Genomic DNA, 26,723 nt, shown 5'->3' with positions numbered 1-26,723 from the left:
AACTTGCCCCTGTAAAGTCTTTGATGGGGAAGTTTTAGAGAATGATGAGGGCCAAAGAGGTTGATGTGGGCTGCAGATGGAAATGTAGAATGAATCATGGCTTTTCTGGAAACTGATTAATTTTCCCTGTTCTGAATTAGGCCTGGGTAGCCAAACGTCAGCTTTGACAAAAGGAGTCTCCATCTTCATGGCCAGCTCTCTATGAACCATCATTACTAGAAGACAGGAGTCTGAGTAGAATTCCCAGTTTCTCACTTTCACGTTTTTAAATAAAATAGGCCTCCAAAAAAGGGAGCTACCATTCTCTCAGGCTTTAGCATCCCTTCTGTGGAGGGCAGGGGTAAGGGGGCAGCAATCAAAGAATAAGCATTATAATTACTCTCTGCCCTAAAGCAGGTAATTCTGATATGGGATTTTGATTCCGTTTAAAAAAATCAGGACAGAAGCATGAGGCAGGAAAGAAAAATATAGGTGAGAAAGAAGAGGTTTTTGTTTGTTTTTTCCCCTTTCCCTTTTCCATTAGTATTTTCAAAAGACCAGATTTACTTTTCTGTCTCTCTTTGAGTCCCTGACAAGGACCTACCGTAATTCTTCTACATAATCCCAAATCAGAGAGCTGACAAAGGATGATGATTTTCCTACCACTAAATGGTAATCTAAACAGATATAGTGGTACTTAGAGCAATGGACATGAGTTTTAGATCCAGAGAGACCTATGTTTATTGCTGGCTCCGCCATTTGCAGTGTTGTGATGCAGGCAAATTATACTCAACTCATCTGAGCTTCATTTTTGTAAAACGGGGATACACACAGCTTTCTCACAGGTTTGTGCTAAGGACTGGAGCTAACATCTGTGAAGCACTTAGCACAGTTCCTACTCCTAGGATATAAAAGGTACACGATACATAGTTAAATAGCATTGTGTTATTATCGTCTTCACCAATGGATTCTTGTCAAGACTCATGAACTTCACTTCTCTACTGACAACTTGAAGAGGTCTAGACAGAAGGAAAAGGGGTGTGCCCGTAGGGTGCAGAAGGAAACAGGGCCATAGCTAGAAATCTTCAGGCTCTAATTCCATTGCTTAGCCCAGGCGGGGTCCCTTTTTCTGTACTCCTTTAAGTTCTAAATGGAACAGCGTGCCCTTGGATCTTGTGTCTCATCCTGTGCCTCTGTAGTTGGCAAAACAGACATGTCACCTTCCATTCACACAAAGAAGTCTAAAAAATAGGATTTTTCAAACATGCTAAAATTTATGAAACACAAACAGCTGAGCCAAATGACCAGATAATCTCAGTTATGAGCTTTGGTCCAGCTTGAAGGAGAAAAAGAACTCCCTGTACTAAGGATTTTTGTTTTTTAATGTGTATTGATTAATGGTTTTCACCATGTTGGATGCCGAGAGAGATGTGAACAAAGAGAATTTTTCTCCAACTTGGCAACGGTATCACAAAATGTTCAGGTGGACTGAAGATGACCCCAAGCCCATCCTGGCAATCACTGTCACAAACACAACCACAGAGCCACAAAATAAACGATGGGATCACCTCCATGCTAACCTTGAGCTCACTTCAGCAGTGCTCAAGCTGCTTGGTGTACACCTGGTCCCCCTGACCCTAATTCCCATGGGCCCAGAATGCAGCTCACCAGGAAGGGACCTGCTGCGTCTACTTCCTGTTGCCTCTTCTGGGTTGGCCATCCTGACACACTCAGCCGATCCCATCCTGCATACTATGAACTATGACGGTCACAAGCTGAAGCTGGGGGGCTCCTGACATCAATGCAAATTTAAAACTGAAATCAGTTCAAAAAGACGGCGGAGGTAGGGAGTGGCTGGATGGCTCAGTTGGTTAGAGCATGAGCTCTTAACAACAAGGTTGTTGGTTCAATTCCCACATGGGATGGTGGGCTGTGCCCTCCACAACTAGACTGAAGGACGACGACTTGACTTGGAGCTGATGGGCCCTAGACACACTGTTCCCCAACATTCCCCAATAAAAAAATTTAAAAAAAAAAGAAGGCTGAGGTAAACCTATCTGAAATGGACAGTGTAACTGCTTCCTTCAGACTGACGCCAGGGGCCAGGCCAAATAACTCCTATATCCATCAAGTTTGGAAATTGAAGAGCTGGGGAGGAGGGAGGCAGTGACTTGCCTTTTTTTCTGACAGAGCTCAAAACTAACGTGACGAAAGCTCACTGGAAATTTCTATTGCCTAGTCTAAGTATTTACTTAAACTTCAAACCCAGCAATTTAGACTTAAATGTAACCAAAAAGAAAAAAGTATTTGGTTGGGTTGGAAAGTGAAAAAAAGGGGGGAGAAGGGTTTCTGCCTACACTAATCCTCCCAGCAGCAGACATGTTAACCACAATATTTATTTTAGTAAATGTAGAGAAAGTGAAAAACATCACTTTGGCCTCTAATATTTCAAAGCCTTGGACTTGCTTTTTTAAAAATATATATGTTACTAATGCTGTACATGAAAAATAAGATGCCTTTGCTGGCATGAGGGCCAGAGCTGACAGCCCCATTTACCAACTGAACAAACACCCCACAGAAGATTAAACATAGTTCGTGTTCTCCCAAAACAACCGCATCGCGAGAGCTGGAGCCCTGACCTAAAAACCACTGGTAGAAAAAAGTGGGTCCAACCTCTAAATGTGTCAAAATTAGGGCCTCATCAGTTGAGGGCTCTCCTTCCTCCCTAGAGCCAAAATATTTCAAAAATAAACTGAACTCTTGGTCATAAAATTAACCGCTACGGTTTAGTAGGGCCTACCAAAAATTAAAACTGAGTACTCTGCTCCAAAACCTATTGCATTCAGTTATGTCATTGTGCGTGGGGGCTTGGACCAAGAAGGAAGAAAAAGACTTCTCCTTTCTCACAGTTTGCAATAATACTTGGCCAAAAGAAGAGACTCAAATTCACAAGAAACACTGCACCGGAAGCCCAAAGTGGCTCACCAGGGTTTCTAAGGAGAAGCCTCCTTTGCTTTAGCACCAGACTGCAACTCGACCTCTGGGCAGGACAGGGGTGGGAAGGTGGGGGCCGAGAGGCGCTCTCTGAGAGCGGGCGGCCTTCGTGAGCAGGAGCAAATGCATGAGTGACACAACAGGCTGCTGTGGGGCACAGGAGGCATACACAGCCTTCCTTCTTGGAACATGACGCATCCTTTATAGCAGTGCGGTCCCGCCCAGTCACTGGACTCCGGGCCAGGCCACTGGTACTGCGGAACCCAAGTCGGCTGTTACACGCCCTCCCGTGCCCCTTGTTCACAGCTCCGCTCTCCTCCACCTTTTCCTTGCTGTCAGTCTCTTCCTCCCTCCTTCTTAGATGGTGCCAACACCTTCCTTCTTCTGCTACCCCTTTCTTTCTCCTTTACTGAGCATCAAACAAAACTAGATGTTGAGAAGAAAAAACAAAAAACTCGGTATAAAAAGACAGTTGACAGAAAGATTATTTTTTAAAAAGCAGTGTGCTTCAGGGCATCATACAGGACCTTCATTTAAAATGCGATTTTGTTCACTTAAACCCTGTGGCTCCCTAAATCTAAAAAGAAAGCATATGGTTCTCTCAGAGAACAAAAATCCCACTGAGTAAAACATTTTAAGTGTCTCAGGAGGAACTGAAGAAGTTTCTTGAGGCAAATTCTGATTGGCCTACCAGACCGAAATGTGGTCTCCGTCCAGCCCGGACTGGAGAGCTACTGCTGGTAGTTTGCAGGGCTGACTACCCCAACTTCAGTATAACCAATTAAAAGGGAATAGCCATAAAAAGTGCAGATACTACTGTCAGGCAATAAACTAGACCTTATCGGTGATAGTGGTGCACATTACAAACTTCAAACTCATTCCTTGCTCTAATCCATCAGAAACTTCCTGGCTTTAATAGGCTATAAAGGGCAGGAGCTTTGAAGTCCCTGGGATTAGGGTCAGTAATAGACGGACTGAATGAGAAACTAAATGCAGGTGGAACGTACTCTACGCACCCTGAATTAAAAACAAATCCAATTAATCAAATAGTCCTCAACCCTAGCTGCCAGCCAGCAGATTGCAGGGGTGGCCACGGCAAGGAACAAAGTGATTAAGGATAAACCAGTGGGAACCCCTAGCGACTGCTCACTTAAGGAACCGATTCGAAGCCTAGAGAGGGCATGCCTTGCTGACTTTCCCCACCAGACGTGAGGCCATCCTCTTTTTTGAAGAAGAACACAGTATCAGAGCAGAGATAAGAAAGGAGAAAACTAATGCCTTTTAAACTGACTTTTCATGTAAACAAATCAGCTGAGAGGGCCGAGGGAAGCTGAGATCTGTTTTCCCAAGGCGACAGCCTTTGATCCTACTGGTTCCTAAGCCCTCAAACACTTGTGGTTACAGAGCAGGCCATGGGCTTGGAGTAATATGGGCCACCCTAGAACAAGAATAAAATCTTGGAGAAAACTGGGTTCATACTGCCTGAGAAATGGCATCTCTGCTGACAAAGCAGGAAAATGCATCGAAAACAAAGGACGTAAATAACTTGGCAATCCATAATGGATCCAGCTGAGATTTACACTAACGCCCAAACCAAGCCTTTCCTGAACCCAACATTTCCCCACTTTTCTTACCTTCTGGAGGGGGTTTATTCTGATTATTCCAGACAACTAGCAGCTTGGATAGACTGGGCACCTTGGACACTTCCGTGATGACCCGGAAGAGACTCTCCACTCGGTCATAGGTGAGGACAATGGCAGTGAAGCCTTGCGACTGTGGTGGGATCAGCGGGAGGAAGAGTGGGTTGCTCACGCTACCCCACTTCTGCAAGAGAACAGATTAGCGTGGGTCAGACAGGGATCCGGTAACCATGAGGCTGACGTCTTTCCCAACATCATCACTAAACCCAAACACGGGAGGTTTGGTGGCTTCCACCAACCCCAGAGCTAAGTAACTGTTCAAAGTCTTCCCCTCCTCAAAATTCATACTGGCTTTCTTTAATTCAGTTTGGCTCTGATACCACTGAACACAGAGCGGAGAATTTTTGCAGCTGAGGAGATATTTGTAGTTAAACATGGCAGATTAAACACATGCATTTATCTCTATTCCCTCCCCAAACCCACTAAAATGGCAGCTAATAAATACAACATACAAATCTACAACAACAATGACATGGGAGAAGAGAAAGCCGCTGATGAGCAGTATTAACACGTTTCTAAAAGACTGAGAGGGGCTGGAGAAGTGGCAACAAGAAGGAGAGAGAGTGAGAGCTGAAACCTAAGTACCCACAAAGACAAAAGGTCAAACTGTTGAACCCCACAAAGGCTCAGGAATTGAGCTCAGCGGGTACCTCGTGAGGGTACGAGGAGGGGAAGGGCTGAAAGCAGGAGGACTGGTTAAAAACATGTGTAATGAACAGGGAGACCCCAATTCACAAACCTTCCCTTTACCTGCCCACTCAGACACCCCACCCGAGCTGGACAAGGCAGGTTTATTCTCTGAGGAAACTGAAGCTCCAGACATGGCAACACAGGCACAGCTGAGAGGAAAACAGGTGAAAAATCTCTGTTCTGAATGATGAGCCCTACAGTCTTCTCCCCCCTGCAGTTCCCAAACGTTGGCAGCCCTGTGGCTCGCTGGCCACTCCATCGTCTGACAGTAACGCCCACCAGGCAGTAAGCTTGCCCTCACACAAAGAGCTTCTGATCAGGTTCTTAGTGCTTCCCTCTTAATCATGAACAGATCCTAGAATCACAGACATTTCAAGAACATCTTCAGCATGAACAACAGAAACCAAATGAATAAACAGAAACTCAGAGGAAACAAAGACAATAGAAGCAGCAGAAGGAAATTAAAACAACATCGACAACAAATTATGTCCTCAGAGAGAGATTTTTCATCCTTGAAATAAAAATAAATTACTATTTTTATTTTAAAAGATCTATCAAAGAACTGAAATAAATTCTTGGACATTAAAAATATGATAGCTTAAAATTTTGTAAAAGGCAGGAATGAAAGACAAAGATGATAGCATATTCCAGTCCAGTGAACAAAAAGACAGAAGAAAAACAGGATATTAAAGATAAGAAAATCCAGGAGGTCCAACATCCATCTAATAGGAGATTCCTGAAAAAGAAAACAGAGAATATGGAAGAAATGAAACGACCAAAGAAATTAAGCAAGTGCTCAGAAAAGAAAATATAAGAGACATAAATTTTTAGATTGAAAGGGCCCAATAAGTAATCAGCACATGGAATTGAAGAAAAAAAAGACAAAAACAAATCAATGAAATGAAAACCACAGCCCATCAAAGCACATCACTTCTGAATACTGGGACTAAAGAGTGTCAGTAAATATAAATACATAAAATGAGTGAATCTAGGTGATGAGCTTGTGAGTTCACTGTACAATTCTTGCAACTTACAGCTCCGTAAGTTTAAATTTCTTTCAAAATAAAGTTTCAAAAGTAATGAAAGAAATTCAATTTCTTTGCTACCATTAAAATAGTAAGTAATTTTTAATGCAGCAATGTAAGCCAAAATATTTTTGTATTGGTAATAGAAAATGATTGTGAAAACATTCTTGTATTGTAAAACAGCTAGATTGAGATAGAATTCATTGCATAATTCATTGTATACTATACAATCCACTCATTTAAAGTATACAATGGTTTTTGGTATATTATATATAGTTGTTAAAAACTGTGGTAAAATATAACATAAAATTTGCTATTGTAACCATTTTTTAAGTGTACAATTCAGTGGCATTAATTACCTTCACATTCATATGTGATAATGTGAAAAGGACCTAACTTCATCTCTGCCAGAAGGTGGATGAATGTGAAACGTCCTATCTGTTATTCTGGCCACTTACACTTCCCTAGCATCTTTCAGACTCTGGGATTCCCAAGGTCCCCCGTCAACCTCAGCCATATCACTGATGGACACCCATCACCACATATATGACAACAGCTGTTTGCCAGATGTAACTGTGTGGGACAGGAAATGTATACAAACACATGGAATACACATGGGATGGGAACTCAAGGAGACTGAGTGGTTTTCCTGGAGTCCTAATGTAATCAGGATATTAAAGCCAAAATGTCCATAACAGGCCATAATTAGATTTCACAACCAAGAGACACACTAGGAAAGGCTATCTTCTCAATGCTTACCTTCTGTTTCCATGACATCACGCTTTCACATTCAGCTGCAGTCTTAGGAAGGGGCCTGGATTTTAGTATGTATACCTCAGAATCTGATTACATTTGTAGGAACCCCTTTCAGTTTCCTACCCCAAATCTTACTCTTCATATGTTCCTGACTTTTAGGAACACTGAGGTCAGTAAGCAGTCCTGTGCTGACGTCACAATGAATCCCCAACAGTCTGTGCCATCACCATCCCAACCCAGTCACCTACTCCTCCGATACAATACTCTCTTGTGCTTCAAAAACACCATTTAAATGGAAAAGAAAAAAGATTGTTTAAAAGAAGTGCGTAAAATAATTTAAAGTGTGATGTTGAAACAGTCCAGATTAGCTGAGCACATACTTACTAAGTATTAGGCTCTCTGCTTTACACGTATTATCTCATTTGAGCCTTACAGCAACCCCCAAGACAGAGTCTTTGTACAGATGACGAAACTATAGAATTAACAAGAGTGAATGATGTCTAATCATTTGCTTTGCCAGTCGGAAGGAAGGAAGAAGGGAGGGAAGGAGGGAGGCGGGAAGGGTGAATGCTGCTCAAGGTTACACAACCTGTAAGGGACAGAAGAGCACAACAGCCACGCCGTCCGACTGCGCGACACCAGATGGTGGTGGTTCATGGCCCTTCCTAAGCATCCTATTCCGAGTCTGGGGTAAGCATCACATTTACACTTTGGAAAGTGGAACTGGGGGTAACTCCAGTGGTCATTATTTCTAGCTCTTCTCTGAGACAAAAATGCTAAAAGTTCTTTATCCTTCACAATCATATCTGGGCCAATAACCAAGAGCCCATCCCACAACTATGATTTCAGAGGGTACATGGAATAAAAACATACCAAATACATAACACCGACACAAAAGGAGCATGTAAACTAAAAAAGGTAAACACGCCTCTAACACAGAAGGAAAAACTATTAAAATACCAACAAAATAAGGTCTGTTCTCCGGGACAAGCAGGGAATACCAACACACTTGAATGCTTCTGTCACATTAAAAGGAAAGGAAAATACCCTGGGATGAGAGATGCAGAGTGTGGTTTCAGAAAACGAATCCCCTGGGATTTAAACTGAGGCACCCCCCCCCCCCCCAAAGGCACCAGAGCTCTGATTTCAAGGCCCTGCCAGGCAGAACTAACCAGAGGCTTGGCAAGACCACAGCTCTGGTCTCATCCCGTATGCCAGCTCCCTTCGGGAAGGGAATGGTTATGAGGGGGGCGGGGGGGCGAATAGGAGAGGAAGGAATGGGTGGGTGGGAAGCAGACAGTAACTCATCTTGGTGCTCAATTTTTCCACACTACTCACTTGCATACCAAACAGGGCTTGACAACTGGAGAAGCAGAGAAGGCCGCATTTTGGGGAGACAGAGCACGTCAAGGAGCATAACAAGGAGTGAAATCTTGCCCGCACTTTCCCATGAAATACGGACGTTGAGATGAACAGGAGGCAACGTATAAGCTCCTGAGCATACATTCACCGTGACACAGACCGGTGCTTTACTGCAGGACACCACCCGCGCTGATGAAATGACGTCAGACAGCGAGTCAGCACGTTCGGAGTCAGTTTTGGAAGCGCGAGTCCTTAGTCTGAATCCAGGTTCTTCCACTTACCAGCACAGTGACCTGGGCAACCTCTCTTGCCCCCCAGTTTCCATATCTATAAAATCGTGATAATACTACTGCTTTTCTAGGTGGTATGACTTGACATAGCAATTACTTAATTACTATCACTTCTTAACTATTATGTAACAACCCAGATGTTTTAATAAAAGTAAATAGGTAATATATGTAAAGTACCTGATATGATAGCATTCGAGAAATGACAGCCAACAGGTCATCTTGTGGGAGTTAACAATTTCTCTGGGCTTTACTGTCTACATGTCTGTCTCAAAAGCGGGGTGGGAGTGGCCTAAGCAATCGTGAGGTCTCTTCCAGCACCAAGAATTCTACATGAAATCCTCTTCCTCTCTGCCTTTACCTGACCATGCTGTAGAGTGCTGGTTTACCTGGTTTCTCTACCTCTACTTCTTCTTCTCCAAATATACTGTTTTTATTTATGATTTTCTCTTTTCCTTCCTAGTCTTTATATTGTAACTATCTTGAAAGCTCCATGACAGCAGGAGCTGTAAATGTTGTCACACCCAGTACCCAGTACAGTGCCTAGTGCTACTCAATAAAAACTTGCTTAAGGAGGAGTAAGGTAAACCCAAACGATCCACGTCATGTCTGTCCTTTTCGTGTATGGATGAGAATAGCTGATATACACTCAAATGAGCGACATCATGAACTCCGAAATCATTTCCAACTTAGTTCATTCATCTGAAAGTAGTTACCAAGAATCTTATTGTGCTAAGTACATATTCTGAAGTGTAGGATTAGGGTATTTAACAGAGTTTGAATCTGGGCCCTGTCTTGTACTAGTTTCATGATATGTAAAGCTACTTCTGAGAGTGTTCTTTTCCTTATCTGTAAAATGGGGAGCATGACAGCATCTACCTCCTAGGTGATGATTAAATGAGATTGCACACAATCGCACTCAGCAGAGAACTCAACACAGAACTCCACGAACGGTCGCTTAAAACAAACAAAAACCCTCCAGCTCTCCCCAGTTCATATTCTTCTTGCCTGCTGAGACAATGGGACGAGACATTCAGCAATCACTCCTGTCAGTATTATTGCTGGTACTCACTCATTCAGTCAACATTTCCTGAACACATACTAAGCTGCAAAGACGAACAAATTCCTTCCCTTCGAAATGTTCATAATCTACTGGGGAAGATAGCCAGGGAAAAGGGCAAATTACAGTGCAAAAGAACAAGTACTAAAACAAGGTATTCAAGTCCTATAGGGACACGAAGGGCGACAGGGTCACCTCTGTCTCCCTGGAGGAGATGAGGAGGGACCCCTGCAGAGTCTTCAAGGAGAAGCAGGAGTGCGGCACAAAGAAGCCCCAAGGCAAACCAAGCAGCAGCGCTGAGACTCGCTTACAAGACGGGGAAAGTTTCCACCAGGTTCCAGCGGCTGGGAGGAGGCCACAGGGGGAGAAGAAATGAGAGGGATTCAGGCAGGCTGCAGCCACATCATGAAAAGCCCTGTATGACACAAGTTTTTGGTTTTTGTAAGTCAACATCATTAGCTTCATGTTGATTTTTTTTAAAAACTTTCTCTTCTTAAGTATTGTTTTACTGATACATGAATTTTGCTACCTGTATGTTCTAGTTTGAAAGGTCAGAAGTAGGAAAAGCTGCTCTGCACCAACGCTTCCATGCCAGTTGCTCCTTCGCTCTTCACACATCACCCCATTTGCCTCTGGAGCACAGTGCCGGCGTGGAGAAAGGCAGCTTTAATTGGGGGGTGTGCCTTCACACAGACTCTCCGCTCCACTGGGGTAAGGTCAACAAACTAACCCCCGGAGAAAAAAACATACGGAGAAGGACATTTCAAAACGGCATTTAGTCACCTCTGAAATACCTTTAAGACCTGCCCCCCTGCTGGCTGACCAAAGAGAGTGTCTACAGTCTGGGACCTCTTGACCTCACTTTCTGCAGGAAATCAAGCAAATTTAAACCTCCATAATTTACTCAAGACTCTGACTTCTGCCAGGGAGAAAGCCAACAATGCTGGCAATTAACTGTGTGGCCTGATTAAATTTCCATCATGGCAAGACCGGGCATGGAACCAGGCACCCAGCAACAGAGCCCTGAAAAAAGCCCATCGATTGCAGCTGCACCTTTGCAATCTTGGTTATCAATACAACTCTCAAATACACTCGGGGAAACTTGACTCAAAGATGGAAGGAGATACACCAACAGGAGTATGTGTCATCCTGACAGAGTACGGGCACTTCGCCAAAATACCTTGTTCACATCTTGCCCACCCGCCCACCCATTGCTTCTCACTCCTACAGCTAATGTTCATTTTGGAAGCTTCAGTAAGAAATCCAGATTGTTAAATGGCAATCATTTGAAAGTAATCCATAATAGCCACAATAACTGCCAGGTCACAATGCCAGCTTTAGAAAGTTCTTTCATATTGCTTCTTCTGGTAAAGGAGCTAGGAGGGAGCCGACAAACTAGCAAGAGGGAGCTGTGGATTCAGGTTTCAGGATGCCCTGAAAGGAAGGCCTTGGGAGACCAGGCTTAGCATCAACTACCAATTCAGAGGGGTTTTCTCCTTCAAAAAAAAATTCAAACTCAAACAGTTAGGTGTGCCCTTGGCAATCTCACACAAAGGAAGTTACCTGGGCCCTTCCTGCAATCCTGTTTTGCTTTCTTTCAGGTGAAAGGTCATGGTTAGCCCCCTATGAGCCTAACCCAAACCATTGAGTCAAAGTTACCTACCATACAAAGAGCCAAGGAAGGCGATGAACAAATGACCTTAGCTAACCATTCTGAAATGTTCTTGCTGGAACTACTTGATGATTATAAAATCAAGAGTGAAGAAAACCACATTCCATTACCAACTACAGAATTCTTTCTAAATCAACCAAATTCAATAAAAGAGATTCAAAATTTAATTGCGATTAGTCACCATATTAGAAATGTTTTAAATGTCACTATGTAGATATAACTTCATGTGACAAGAAGAGAATTAAGCAGATATTTGAGTAAACCCTTATCTGATTTAAATGAAGGTCTTTTGCCTGAGTAGAAAAGTGAGAAGTCAGAGAAGAAAGGAAGAGAGGAGAGGACAGGCCTCCACACAGAAGCTTTGGAGCCCCTGGTAATGAGTCGCCTCACCTAGCCATACCTTGATAGAAAGGGCAGTTTTCTTGGTTGTTTTGAAGTTATCAACCCTTACCTCAATGTGGTTTCAATTATGAATTACCAGACTAAAAGGGGGGAAAAAGCTTTGATTTATTCTTTTTTGCTCCAATTATGCATGATGTGTTTCCACTGAAGACTTTGAAAAGTATTTCATCATGCCTCTCATCCTGAAGTGGTCAAAGGGCAAAACCAAAAGGAGTTAACCCCTTCATTTCTCCTCTAGGTTCAAACAGACTCCTATCAATGGATGTATAGCCAGGCCTTTGAAACCAACAAAGCAATGAAAGGGTTAAGCATTAGCATCATATTACTGTCGTGCATAAGGGTGGTGTCCCCTGTCCAAAATGGTGAGATGATATTTATGTTAATGGTTGCTGGGAGATTTGAAAGGGGCAATCAGTAATGGGGCCCATGTTGCCTTAACCACTCAACTTCTGCAGCCCAACTCCTCGCAGCAGAACACTGTTCCGGGCAAGCACGGCCTGCGGAAACCGGAGAATGACAGAGGCCTAGCGATGACTGGAGTGGGCGCTTCGATCAAGAGAGAAAAGATTCAGGACGAGTCTGACGCCTACCTGCTGCATTATATCTTTAATTCATTCCACCAACAAAAAATAACTGATTGTTCTGAAAACAAAGATAACAATGATGGCTAAATCTCACTGACTTTGCATTAAACAGACACATGAAAGATGAAGAAAACCAAAGGCCAGAAATCCCCTCAGTGCTGCAAACTCAATAAGGGAGAGGATAAATTATCAACTTAGAATCCCAACAACTTATTTACAGTAGTTTGTTCATAAATAAGCATTCTATATGGTAGGGCTGGAATGTATTTAACTGCATTTAGGTGTACTGACGTAACAGGTACTGGGCCTCTGACATCCAAAGAAACTGAGCCATAGAGACTAAATCAGAGTCATAGGGGAGGCCAAATATTTCTACTATTAGCCTTTTTCCTCTAGATGTGTTTAAGATCTTCTCTTTTTCTTTTCCTCCTTCTCTTCCTCTTTTTCTCCCTCTCTTTCTCTTCTTCGGGAACTCTGAGTAGGCATATGTTGGACCCTGGCCCTCTGTTCTCCACATCACTCCACGATTCCTTCGCATTTTCCATCTCTTTGTCTCTTTGGGATGTATGCGGAATAATTTCTTTAAATCTAATAATCTAATCTAACCACTTGAAGTTCTTGGAGGTGTATTTCTGCTGGTTCTCACTCATAATGTTGCCTTATTTCTTTATGGTTTTTAACTGTGAGCTGCTCATTTTCCTTAGACATTTTATTTGTAAGAATTACTTGAGACCCGGATTGAAGCTGAGTTTCTCAAGAGAAGGTTTGTGTCTACTTCTGCTGGTCACTATCAACTCAGGGGCACTTTCAATGAAATTCTCCTCGTAAGGTTTATTTGGACCACAATTGTAGTATGAATTTGGACCATACACCATGTGAGGGGGGCATATGACTTACTTTTTCTTTACTCTTCCATCGAAGATACAGTCTTCTAATTTCCTGGCTTCATCCAGGAAGCTCTTGTTAGATTCTCCAACTAACAGGCTTTCAACCCTGTTCCCTACTTCATAGTTATCAGGTAACCAAAATCTATAAAAGTCTCCACAGCAAAAGCTGGCTTTGGCTCCCACTCACCTCTCAGGATCCCAGGTTTCACTTTGTTTAGAGGCAACAAATACACCTTCATGCCAGCTTAGCAACAGGCTAAAATCACTTGATAATACTTCATCAGTATTTCAGTTGTTCAGGTGGAAAGGCCATTTAGCATATCTAATCCATCATAAAGCCAGTGACAGATGTCTTTCTATATCTGCATTGTCAATCTAATTAGGTACTATTGTGTTTTCTATTTAATTTTGGGGTCAAGTTTGTGTACAAGAGAAAAACATTAAGAAAACATGACAGTATATGGAATAATGAACTGAGAATCTATGCTTTAGACAAGTCATCATACTTCTTCAGATTTCCATTTCCTCATTTATGAAATAGGATGATGGGGAGGTAGATATTAAAAATAAATTTCTTCATCTGTAAGAATGGAGCTAACAGAATGCTACTCTTGGGGATGTAAGGATTAAACAACAGAAAATACAAAATAGAGAGCCTGTCTGGGTACAAAAACACCCTCCTGCAAATGTCAATTTTCTCCTCCAGAGTCCCATCCAATTCTAAACTTTATGTTTCCATATGATAAAGCATCACACTGACAGCCTTACATCAACAACGCTTATAGCACTACACCGTTTAAAAAGGCTTCCACATATATTTTTTCATTAATATCTCATAATAATCCTGTGAAATAGTACCCCCATTGTACAGATAAAGATAATTTCAAAGAGATAATAAAGCACAGGGTCAAGCTAATAAATAGTCTTGAAGTTAGGTTTGAATCCAAAATGTCCTTTTCAATGGCTTTGATTAACAATTGGAAATTAGTACTAATTGTTACACTGTTCTTCTGAAACTATTATTATCCTAAACCCATTCCTACAGATGAGCAAACTGTTACAAAGAGGGATTTAGTAAGTTACCTCGCATCATCACCAGGAAAGAAGGGATCAAAACCTACAGTTCAGGAATTTCTGAACAATAGTTAGCTTACTATATAGGCTTATAGGTTTAACCCATCTGAATGCCTCTCTGAAAATTCCAGTTAGTAGTTGAGGTTTAGCTACTTAAATTTTTTCTTTCTATAGCACTGAAATTCACATTTGGCTAAATGCCCACCCTGCTTCTATAAAGCCAAACTACTGTCAAGAGGAGCAGGAAGGGTTGCCACTGATTGCTTTTCAGGTAGTAAAGGAAAAAGTTGACATTTTATCCTCCTCTTGAGTGGAAGAGAAGCCAGTCATTTATAAGAACCCGCGTCTGGCTGTGGCTTCCATCAGTGGGATGGACAGAAGCCAGTTAAATGGCTCAACATAAGCCATATTAAAAGAATTTGGAATGAGAAAAGAGCAGGTTCCATATGTGATGCTTTTAATAATTCATGAGTTCTATCAGTCTGCAAGCAATACATTTCACTAAACAGATCTATGGTAAGATGGGTTAAGAGACTGTCTAATCAATTAAATGGGTGAATACAATAATGTAGGAGCCCAAAAACACATCACTGATTTACACTGGTTCATAATTTGGTATGTTAAAAATAATGGTTCAGTTCTTTGATATTGCAAAAGATTTGGATTATTGTTAGAACGTGGTCTTCAAATACACAATCATCATCCCTGGATCTGTTACTTAATAAATATACTAAAAACACTTAAATGCTTCAGTGAAAAGACTAGCAATTTATTTGACTCAAACAAACGAGGCTTATCTATAATCCAAAGTGTTCAAGAACGTTAACGGCGGCTCAAACTAGTACTTCTCAGGAGAGGTGACACAAATTTACAACTTCATCTGACTATCCCACACTTGAAATACTCTAACAGTTTGAAAGAGAAGCTTGTTCTCTGACCTGGACAGAAAAATGTTTGCTGACAGCTCACTGACGGTACCACAGCTACAGTATGGAGAAGACTTCACTGGCCTGGTAAATAGAAACTCTAGTTGGGGGTTAAATGAACTCCACCTGTCTAGTATGGAAAACTCCTACTGAGAAATTAATGTTTAAAACCAGTGATTTAGCTCTACAATAACTCAAGAACATCTGTCAGAGGCAAGCAAGCAAACAAAAACACACCAAAAAACGCCAAGCACAAACAATACCCTCTTAACCCCAATGGCAAAGATTTCCACAGAAAACCTCACTAAAGATGAACTCACATTCCGAAATTATAAAACATATAAGGAAACAATGTAACAAGAGTAACAGGCAGTAGATAAATGACAGGATTAGACATTACAAGAAATTTTAAAATTGGATAATTGGAAAATATTGAGTATCTCAAATAGTTAAAGATATAAAAAAATGAATTGAAAACATATGAAAAAAGACACTATGAAAAAAATGGGGCAGACAGATTTGAAAAACAATATAACATCTAGAAACAACCACTGAAATTTAAATCTCAATGGCCGGATAAAACACACTGGTCCCAGCTGAAGAGAATAAAAGAGATGTGAAAAATTATGTAGCATGCAGTAAAGAGAGATAAAAATGTAGAAAACGTGAGGGGGGGAAAAAAACAACAACCTGAGACACATACTAACAGAATGAAAGAGATGTAACATACATTTACTAGGACTCCAAAAGGAAAGATTAGTGAGAATGACAGCTATGTAATATTCAAAAAGAAAATGAGAATTTCCCAAAACTGATTAAAGACATGAACCCCAAGGTTAAGGAAAAATCACTCTCAAAAGCAGTTAGCGGATGGGAATTAGAAAAATCACCATTTGGCAAGCATAACAACAATTAATTCAGGCAAGAAATCATCAATGGATGCTAAATCTAGTGGATGACAGTTTGAGGAGTAACAGGATATTTACACAGTCTCAAAGTATTTCCCAACAAGACACATTAAAAGATAAAACAGTAACTTTACATTGGAGAAATCCAGCTGAAACCTGACTGAAGTTTCTCATCACTAGAAATGGGACAAGTTGATAAGGGTCCTCCAATGTGATACACTGAGAACACATTCTTTTGTGACATTCCTGTCAAAAATGCGTAACTTGAATTTCAATAATTTGAAACTGAATGCATAATTTGATGCGAAAGCATCAGACAAACCCAAGTCAAGGGACATCTTACAAAATAACTGACAAGTTTTCTTCAAAAATGTCAATGTCATGCAAGACAAAGACTAAGAATTTGTGGACCAAAGGAGGCTAAAGAGACATGACAATTGAATGCAATGTACGGTCAGGAATTTTCTTTTGCTGTAATGGACATTATTAGGATAACTGGCAAAATCTAAGGTCTGCAGATTAAATAATAATATATCAATGTTTATTTTTAGATGATTTTGATAATTTTACTGTGATTCTATATAAGTATTTAGAAGGTGCAAGTAACTTGAAAATGGATCAAAAATATGTATTGTATATATACACACATATACATGTACATAACATATACACATAGAAAAGAATAAAGGAAATGTGGCAAAATATTAACATTTGAGGAATATGGGTAAAGGGTATACAGAAACGCTAATATTTTTGGAACTTTAAGTCTGAAATTATGTCAAAATAAAAAAATACAGAGAATTTTAGGTCTGTTTAAGCAAACAAAGAAAACGCAGATAGAAGACCGTAAAAAAAGCTAAACCTACCAACGATGATAATAAGAAGACTCAGAAATTGGAGGTACTAGGTGTCCAGAAAGGAGGAACTCTGATCCCTTAAACCCACAAGCACAAGCAGACGAACGAACCCTCTTGCTGTCCTCCCTTCCCTTGCCCCCTCAGCAGGAGAAGGGAAGTTTATTCTCTGGAAAAAATGAATTAGAGATTCCAAACATGGAAGGCAGGGCGAGGCACTATAACGAACAGAGCCTAAGCGATCAGCTATAAAAGCACGAGTGAGAACCCTTCTCCGTGCCCTTTTCAGCTCCCAAAAGGCTTGAAGCCCAGACTTATCCATCCTCTCCCCCACTCCCAAGGGCAGAAAAATTATTCTCTGGACCAATGAACCAATCCAACAGAAGTAACCCACGAACACCGACATTTGGGCAAAGGACCAGGTCCCCATCCTCTTATCCTAAGGAAAGCCCATCAACTGATAAGCCTTATCCACCTACAAAGAGCTTCTAATGAGCTTTCAGTGCCTCACTTTTAAATAAGAGCAGACTACTGAGAAACATCAGGTATTTGAAGAAAGTTTCCAATACAAATTAGAAAATAAAGAACTGAAAAAGGAAACAATACAAAGAGCTGAAGAAAAATTAAAACAAAACCACAAATATCTTCAGTGAAAAGTAACGTAGCATTAAAACAAGAATAGGAAGCTATAAAAAAAGATTAACTGAAGTCAAGAAAAAACTCTTAGAAATAAAAATTAACAAAATTTTAAAAAATCAAAAGGAAGGTTATTAGACAATATTGAGAAAATATCTAAGACATTCAAACAAAAAAACCCACTAAAACAAAAACAGATAATAAATAGGACAGAAAAGATAAGAAAAACAAGGATCAATCTAGCACATTCATCATCCAGGCAACAGAAGTTCCATAGAGGAAAGAGAAAACAGAGGAAGAAAATAATCAAAGATATAAAAAACACAAATTTCTCAGAACTGGACATGAATTTCTAGCCTATAAAGGCCCAAATCGGTATCCAGTGAACAAAAAAACACTCATACCAAGGCATACTCCTATCATCATAAAATTTCATAACACAGAATTTCCCAGGAACATTAAAATGTTACATAAAGGATCAGGAATGAGGAGACACCTTACTTTTTGACATAAAAAATGGGAAGCATAGAAGACAATGGAATAATTCTGAAGAAATTCTGAAAAAAAACTCACCTCAACCAGATACACTAGCCCAACTATTACTCAAACGTGAAATAGAATAAATACATTTTCAGATGTGCAAGGTACAAGAAAATGTATCTTCCAATAGTCCCTTTCTTGAGAAGCTATTGGAAAAAATAAACCCAAAATGAGGAAGATGTCAGAACTTGGAAATAAAGAATCCAACAAAGAAGAGAGAAGAAGGGAAATCCCAAATCACATTGAACTGAGGTCAGGATACCGAGAGAGCAGTAAACCCAGACTGGAGCCAGAAAGGCAGGGAGGGAGGGCGGGTCTGAGGGAGGGGATGGAGGGAGGGAGGGAAGGAGGGGAGGTGGAAAGGAGGGAAGGAATGGAGGGAAGGGAGGGAGGGAAGGAGGGAAGGAAAGGCGAGAGAGAGAGAGAGAGAGAGAGAGAGAGAGAGAGAGAGAGAGAGAGAGAGAGAGAGAGAGAGAGAGAGAAGGAAGTGAAGGAGGGAGGGAGGGAAGGAAAGAAGGAAAGAAGGAAGGAGGGAAGGAGGGAAGGAGGGAAGGAGGGAAGGAAGGGATCCTATAATTCACTTGTGCATGACCATTTTATTCTTTCATTTGGAGAATTTAGTAAAAATTAATTAGTGATAGGAACATGGAAATTTAAAAGGAAAAAAAAGGCTGCTAACTCCCTGGAAAATAAAAAGTTGTATAAGAAAGGAAACAATCGTGGTTTACTACCTGGTTCAATTGAAAACATTATATAGTCCCAATAATAATACTATACACAATAAATACTGCTTCAATAAAAAATGATATAGCCCTGTCACTAAGATGAGAGAACGAGAACTCCATAGAGAAAGAGGGGAGAACAGGAGAAAAGGCACTAACTCAAAGGAAGTAAAAAGATAACGCCTGTGATTGAGAAACCAAAAACAGCACTATAAGCATTTTACGGAAAGCCAGGAAGACAAGTACCAGAGGAAAGCTAAGAGTTGAAAGCAGTTGCTCCTTGGGTACAGCTTTAATTTCAGTTATTTATTTACTAATGCTTTATTTACTATTTGAATTTTAAAACCATACTACTTTTTAAAATATAAAATTAAGAAATATAGCTGAAATAAGGGAACCAAAAATGAAAAATCCACCTCTAGTTGGAGCTCCATGGAAAATTTTCTACTCTGCATCTGTAATGACCGTTTAATTGGAAAATTATACTTAAAAATTATTTGGGAGGCACGTAACTAGGATAGGATATTAAAAATAGAAAACAAAATCCATTATCCTGACATTGAAATACCCAACAACTCCATTTTCCTGGTAACTTCTGCTACTGAATCATTTGAGCAGACCTCAAGGGAGAAATGAAGATGGCCCCTGAAACAAGGGAAAAGGGACTCTGATGTGCTCATAAGTGATAGCTGGGGCACGAAGAATGACTTTGCCAAACATTCAAAATGTTCTTAATGAATCTGCTGCCAGATCAAGCTCCCACACACTCCAGAAAACTATTCTACACACTGCCCCCTGCAAGCTGTGTGATGGAAGGAAGCAGTCAGGTTTTGATTCATGAATGCTGGAGCCCTAACAGCAGACTCTAAGTCAGCACCAGAGGAGGGACGCCAGTGTGTGCAGACTCAGCCACCAGCACCCCCGGAGCTGCCATGCAGATGTGTGTTCCACAGGTACACGGGTCCCTCTCCACCGGGAAGGGTCTAGGATGCTTGTGCACAAGACCTGTGGACATGATCACCCTAACAACACCCTTGAGTTGGTCTTTACATATTCCTTCCATATCCTCCCCATCTGGATCTGGCTGGTGATCTCGTGTTTTCCATTTTCTACCTGACCATCAGAATCGGCCCAGTTCTTTGCTTGGGGCCCCAGATCAAGCTCTTTGGATCTTCCTGCATCTCTCCATCTCCAGACTCAACTCAGCTTTCTTTAGTCCCTGGCTGCTGCTGACCTGCTGGAGACTCTCTAGCTTGTTTCCACAGAACTACAGATAGGAAACAATTCAAAAGCAAAGGCTACTCAAGGAAAGGTTAGGGTCGTATACTGGATTGCCTGTGCAACTGTGATCCTATCAATGTGATACCCCTAAAAACAAAGACGTTAAAAAGCTTAAACTTACTTAAAATTCAAGCTAAAATTTCTAAATTCCACACATACTTTAGTCATATCTCAGCAGTCGGAGGAAGAAGGGGAGAATAAACCCAGAAGGCCTCCTGGGGGGCAGGGTGGACTTTCAAATTCCAGAGAAACATTCCACAACCTGGAAGTTAAAGGGCACTGAGTTGAGTTCAACAGACTGTTAACCTGGTATCTTTTCAACGTAGAGTTCTGCTTCATGCGTCTGAGCCGGCGCTTCTTTAGCCTGACGGGTGATTTATTGCTTGTCAGTGTTTACAGTTGAGTGATATTTTCAGCTGCTTGTACAACTATAACCTTTGCGAGTGAGGGCCACCGTCTGGACATCTAAGTACGAGCAGCCCGGTGTTTTTAATGTAGCTGAGACAGATGTAGTCTCAACCCAGCGTCTAGATGCTTCTAATCTAAGCCCTAGGGATCCAGAAGAGGAACTGGACGGGGAGAGAGGGAGGGCCTTCTCCAGTTGTGGAATCAGGACATTCACAGTCGATCAATCCCTCATTGAAGCACGGTCCCTCGACCAGCAGCATCAACACCACTTGGGAACTTGCTAGAAAAGCAAATTCTAGGACCCCACCCAGACCCACTCAATCTGAAACCTGGAGGAAAGTGGCAGCAATCTGTGTCTGAACAAGCCTTTCAGGAGATTCTGATGCATTCTACAGTGGGAGAAGCACCTTCCTAAGAACATAGGGGGCTACAGCAAACTGCCACATTTTACCCACAACTCCCTGCTCCTCATGGGTGGTGACTGCCAATCAAGCGCTCTTATGCAATACTCCAACCTAGTGATCCCTTCCCTTTCTGTCTTCCAAAGCTGGACTTGGACTGAGGCTTACAGGAAGCCCAGATAAGTACGTATATAATTGTCATCTGAGGTCTTTCTTGCAGCTAAGTAGCCATTCTGGCTAGATCTCATAGGAATACGCTCTCGTGTTTCAACCTCATTCGTATTCTGGGTACAACAAACCACTTTAAGTCACTTCCTCTATTTTTCTCATCAATTTTTGTCAATGGCTATGGGACCCCTGCTACTCCCCTTTCTATTCTAGATCTGGTATGGTCAAATGCAGAAAACAAAACCAATCTAGAGTATTTTTATTGGTGTTATCTATGATACCGTGTTTCCCGAAAATAAGCCCTAGCCGGACAATCAGCTCTAATGTGTCTTTTCAAAGAAAAATTAATATAAGACCCAGTCTTATTTTACTATAAGACCCCGTCTTATAAGACGGGGTCTTATATCAATTTTTGCTCCAAAAGATGCATTAGAACTGATTGTCCGGCTAGGTCTTATTTTCATGGAAACACGGCAGCAAATTTGGGGGGAAAATACTGTCAAAGGGACTGGGTAAATAAAATGTAACATTGCTGTCAGGTAGAATCTTTTAAATCATGTTGCAGACAAATAACATGGGAGAATATACCACCCTACAACATGAGTGCAGGACTATATTACATTTAGTTTTTTAAAAACTATTGCTGAGAAAATACGGTTTTGGCAACATATGTCAGAAACCCCAAAATTCAGTTCTTGGCCCACTGCATGCCCACGCCCATGCCCACGCCCATGCCCCTGCCCCTGCCATAATAACGTTCACTTGCTCAGTCTCTGTCCTCCAGACATGCTCACGTCTGGCAGAGAACCAGACGCGAGGTGAAGCAAGGCGAGGGAGGGTGTGCGAGACCCCTAGCTACACAGGGTGGGTCCAGATGTAGGGAAGAGGCCTGCCAAGGGGCAAGACCAGGAATGTCACTAGCGTTAGAAGTGATACAGGTGAGGGGCATTTGGGGAGATGATACATTTTTGCTGACATTTGCAAAAAAGGAGAAAAATGAAAGCATGGAGAGACTGAAAAGGTAGTAAAATACAGGCAGCCTTGATATGAGTTGCTAAGAAAATTAATGACAAAAACAAACTCATCCTTTCATAAGGAACCTTAACTTGGTGAACAAGTCCTTCCAAAGAAAAGATTCAAAACAAAGGGCTAATGTCTCCCAACCACACAGATCTGCTACTTTCAAGTTATGCTCAAGAATTATTTTGTCAAACTTTTTCAAGTTTTGGGAGTGTGGTATAACATGCATAATGTAACTGGTCTCCTATCTGCGGGCAAAGCACCTGGTGACGTGAACATTTGGTTTCTGCAAGGCCACCCTCGCTGTCTTCGGATTCCACAAACAGGTGCTTTTAAAACAAAACAAAAAACTAAGGCAGCAGCATCTGGCCCAAATAGGGCTCTATTCTCACCCCTTCTTCTGCAGTCTGAGCAAGCGCAGTGCATGGCTGGGGGCCCTGATAGCATAGCTTTGAAAAACCCAGACCATCCCTTGATTTACTGACCAAGATCCACATCTACTCCCACCTCGGGGTCTCTCATATTATAAATTTGATGGAATCTAGAGGGGCGACTCCCCTGCAGGTTGGACTCATAGTAATCACATCTAGAGTGGGTTAAATATTCCTGAAGGGGAGGGGCATAGTCAACTACAAATAAATCAGTGCTACTTGGGCCTCCCCTCAGTTACTTTCACTGAAGATGCAGAATGTAAAACCCACAGCTTTCAATCAAGCCTCTCACCACCCGAGCCCCTAGAAATAGGGGAGCCACTAAATTACACTAAAAAGGACTATTTAAGAAAGAGTTAAAGAAAAAATATAGAATATATTTTCCAGTTGCATGTCCAGATTTATGCCTTTTATACTTATGTTCTTTCCCAAATTGATAGAGTCCAGCTCTTCAACCATTTTATCCTAAATTAAAAGACATCTATTTCAAAACTGCAAAATTTCACGTACTATTTTCTCCTAGTTTATATTCCTTTGACAGACAGAGAATGAAAATTCCAACCATTTATTCTTATTAAATGTTTCTTAGAGCTTTAGATAAAAGTACAGAATAAAGTCCCACTGTTTGCACACTTTCTGGCTGCGTTGTCACCAACCCACCTGTGTGAATTCTCCTGCAGAGGAACAGATGTGATGCTCTTTGTCTCAAGCTTGTAAAACATGCGTGGAATAGTGGAAATGTTTCAGCCCAGAGGAGGCTCAAAGGCTCCCGTAAAACTCCATAGACAATTCAAAATCATCACAGGTAGAAGACCTGGGTTCTCACTTGTTTATACAACGTGCCAATTACATGACCTCAGACAAGTCATCAGGCACTGTGAGTCCCGTTATGTCCACTTTATAGATGAGAATGAGTTCATCACTTTCCCCACCTTCCCAATAGGTAAAGGTCAAATAAAATAGCGGATGTTACATCAGTCTGTGAGTGAGCCTTGGACAGCTCAAGTCCTGGGATCTTAATCTTCTGCCCACCCCCTTATATAGCAAGGGCTTCCAGTCCAAATTAAATTGTCCTAGGTATTATGAGGAATACCAAAGTAACTCAGAAATTCCCTTAAGAAGGTTAAAACTTTAAAGGAAATTACACTTCTATGCATGTGAAGTGACAGGAAACAAACACAGGTAATATGCTCTAAGAGTTACAAGGAGGAAAGCTTACTTCCTGCTTAGGGGATCTGCAAAACCTCACGTTGGAAGGGGTATATGAGCAGGCCACTGAAATTTAGATAACATGTGGACAATTAAAAGGCAATGGTGACCAACAGCCACAAAGGCACAGAGAAGACAAAGCATGGACTAGTCACAGGAAGAACAAAGCTGTGTTGCCAGAAATCTAGAACTCCCTGCAAGGGAGCAGAAGGAAGTAAATCTAGAAAGGGAGACCGGACGCAGATTGTGGAAGGCCCTGCAGTCAGACTGAGTTTAGACTCCAACCCCATCCTCCCCGACGACCCCCAGGCGCCCACATTCTCCTGTTGGATAAACTACACCACATACCTCCGTTATCCGAAACTCCCTCACTTCCAGTTCAAAGAGTCAGTCCTCCTGGCCAGTGCTTACACGCATCCTCTTTTAAGTGTCACCTGCATTCCTGAAATAGTCTCTTGCCTCCAGTCCTACCACCGTAATGGCCCATTCTCCACACGGAGCTCAGAGTGAGCCGACGCCATCTCTCCACATTACCAGCCTGTTTAAATGTTTCAGTGATTTCCTGTTACCCACAGACAACACTCCAACACCTTCCACGAGATACAAGGAGTTCTGTGATCTGGGCCCTCTCCAGGCTGCGTGCGCTGCCTCTCCCTCACAGGCCTCCCCTACCGCTGCCACGCTGACCTCCCTGAAGTTCCTTAAACCCCCAGGCTCTCGTCCCTCTGCATCTCTGAATTTGCTGTTCCTTCTGGATGAAACCTAACTTTCCCCCTTCCTCTGCCTGGATAATACCTATCCTCCTCTTTTAACACTCAGATCATTTAACATTGTTCTAGAAGTACTAGCCAATGCAATTAGATTTTTAAAAAAAGATTCAAAAAATGGAAGCAAAATTAGCACTTGTAGACTGCATATCTAGAAAACATAAGAGAATCAACTAAAAAAATGAAACAATTGTAGAACTTAGTAAGAGTAGTTCACAATTTATATACAAATGTCAATAACACATCTTTATACAAATGGTAGCCAGTTAGACACTATGATGTCAGAAAGTATTCCTTTATAAGAGCATAAGAGAGATACAATATCTGTGAAAAAATTTATCATGACTTGTGAAAGGCCTATATAAGGAAAACTTTAAAATTCTAGTAGAAAGACAAATCTTGCTCCCAGAGAGCAAGATCCATTGCAATGTAAACTCCCAAAAGGCCTGGATCTTTCTCTGCTTTGTTCACTGACAGATACATTTCCAGTACCAAGAACACTGCCGGAAATATGGTACCCACTAAGTACCCACTGAATAAAAACCTAAAACAATCTAAAAATTCAATGTGACTAATCATAATACAAACAGGATTTATATTTACATTGTGAGGAAAACTGGCAGAGATATCCACCTTCCACTTGAAAAATGCACACATATAAGATCATGTTTTACCTTGCAGATAAGCAAAAATTCAAGTAGGATTACTGAAGGCACAGAGAACCGGAATCACCAAAATGTCATCGGTGGAATTAGAAATTGGTATAGTCTTTTGAAAGGACAATTTGCTAATATGTATCAACATTCAAAATGTACATATTCTTTAAGCAATTTCTCAGCTGAAATTAATTCCATAGTTACACATTTATGTGTGAATATATATGCAAGTATGTCCCTTGTATTACTGTTTGAAAATAGAAAAAAAGCGACTTAAGTCTCTATCAATAATAGAATGGCTATGCAAGACACACCTAAACAATGGAATACTATACAGCCATCCATAAACTGAAGCAGTCATATTAGGTATCCTGGTGGATTGGTTCCAGGACCCCCCCTTGGATACCAAAATCTGCACATGCTCAAGCCCCTTATATAAAATGGCACAGTGTTCGCACACGCATATGACCTATATTTGCATACAGGCCACAGCAGGATGTGCCTACATATCGCTTCATTTGCACAGATTCAACTTGGTGCTCAACAGTGGCAAATTCAAGTTTTGCTCTCTGGATTTTTTTCTGAATATTTTTGATCTGCAGTTGGCTGAATCCATGGATACAAACTCACAGAATTCAAACCTGCAGATATGTTGGTAGACTGTGTACTGTATAGAATGACATGGAAATAAGTCCATAACTTATTATTAAAGTAAAAATGGCAAGATGCATGTAGTATGATCCCATCTGCGTTCTATAACTATATAATGATGCTTTTATGCAAACAGAAACATTCTGGAAGGCTACCTTTGGCAATGGATTCAAGGGAGGAGATGAACACAAGGAAACTTGACTTCAAGCAAAACAGAAAGATGTTTGTTGTTGTTTTGTTTGATTTTACCCTAAGCATATATTTCACGTCCTCGCAGGTACCGCCCCCACCCCCACCCCCCACCCCTGAATTGAGGAAGTGTCCTGACCCCTCCCAGCAAGGAGTGCTGCCTCCCTCTGCGCTCCCACGGCATTCTGTTGCCACTCTATTACAGCACGTCTCCCAATACTTCTCGTCCAATTGTTGCCTTACTTGCTGGCTTCCCAAGTTAGTGGAGCGTTCCTTTGAGGGCAGGGATTGGCTTCTTTTTCTACAGTCTCAGCACCTGGTGGAGTGTCTGACACAGAGAAACTGCTTAATAAAGGTTGGAGGGAGAGTCAGTCCCTAGACTCCTCTGAAGATCACCAGGTGGCAGAATGCAGCACTATTGAGAATCAGGAGACAAGGAGGGCTGGCCAGAGAGAAAGAGGGACTGGAATGAAGAATGGGGTCC

The 26,723-nt window shown here is 41.5% G+C and overlaps 1 protein-coding gene across 1 annotated transcript in view; it reads right to left on the bottom strand.

Moving 5' to 3' along the window:
• Positions 1-26,723, bottom strand: part of EXT2 (exostosin glycosyltransferase 2) — a 124,384-nt gene that overhangs the window by 35,420 nt on the left and 62,241 nt on the right. Inside the window, exon 9 of the mRNA XM_019746443.3 lies at positions 4,608-4,797. Within this exon, the coding sequence (XP_019602002.3) occupies positions 4,608-4,797 (190 nt within the window). The remainder of the gene's footprint in view (positions 1-4,607; positions 4,798-26,723) is intronic.

This window comes from Rhinolophus sinicus, chromosome 14, assembly GCF_057876585.1.
Source record: "Rhinolophus sinicus isolate RSI-liver-muscle chromosome 14, RSI-T2T, whole genome shotgun sequence".
In the NCBI taxonomy this organism is placed as follows: Eukaryota; Metazoa; Chordata; class Mammalia; order Chiroptera; family Rhinolophidae; genus Rhinolophus; species Rhinolophus sinicus.
Note: the sequence above shows the minus strand (reverse complement) of the source record. Positions and strands in the feature narration are given on the sequence as shown.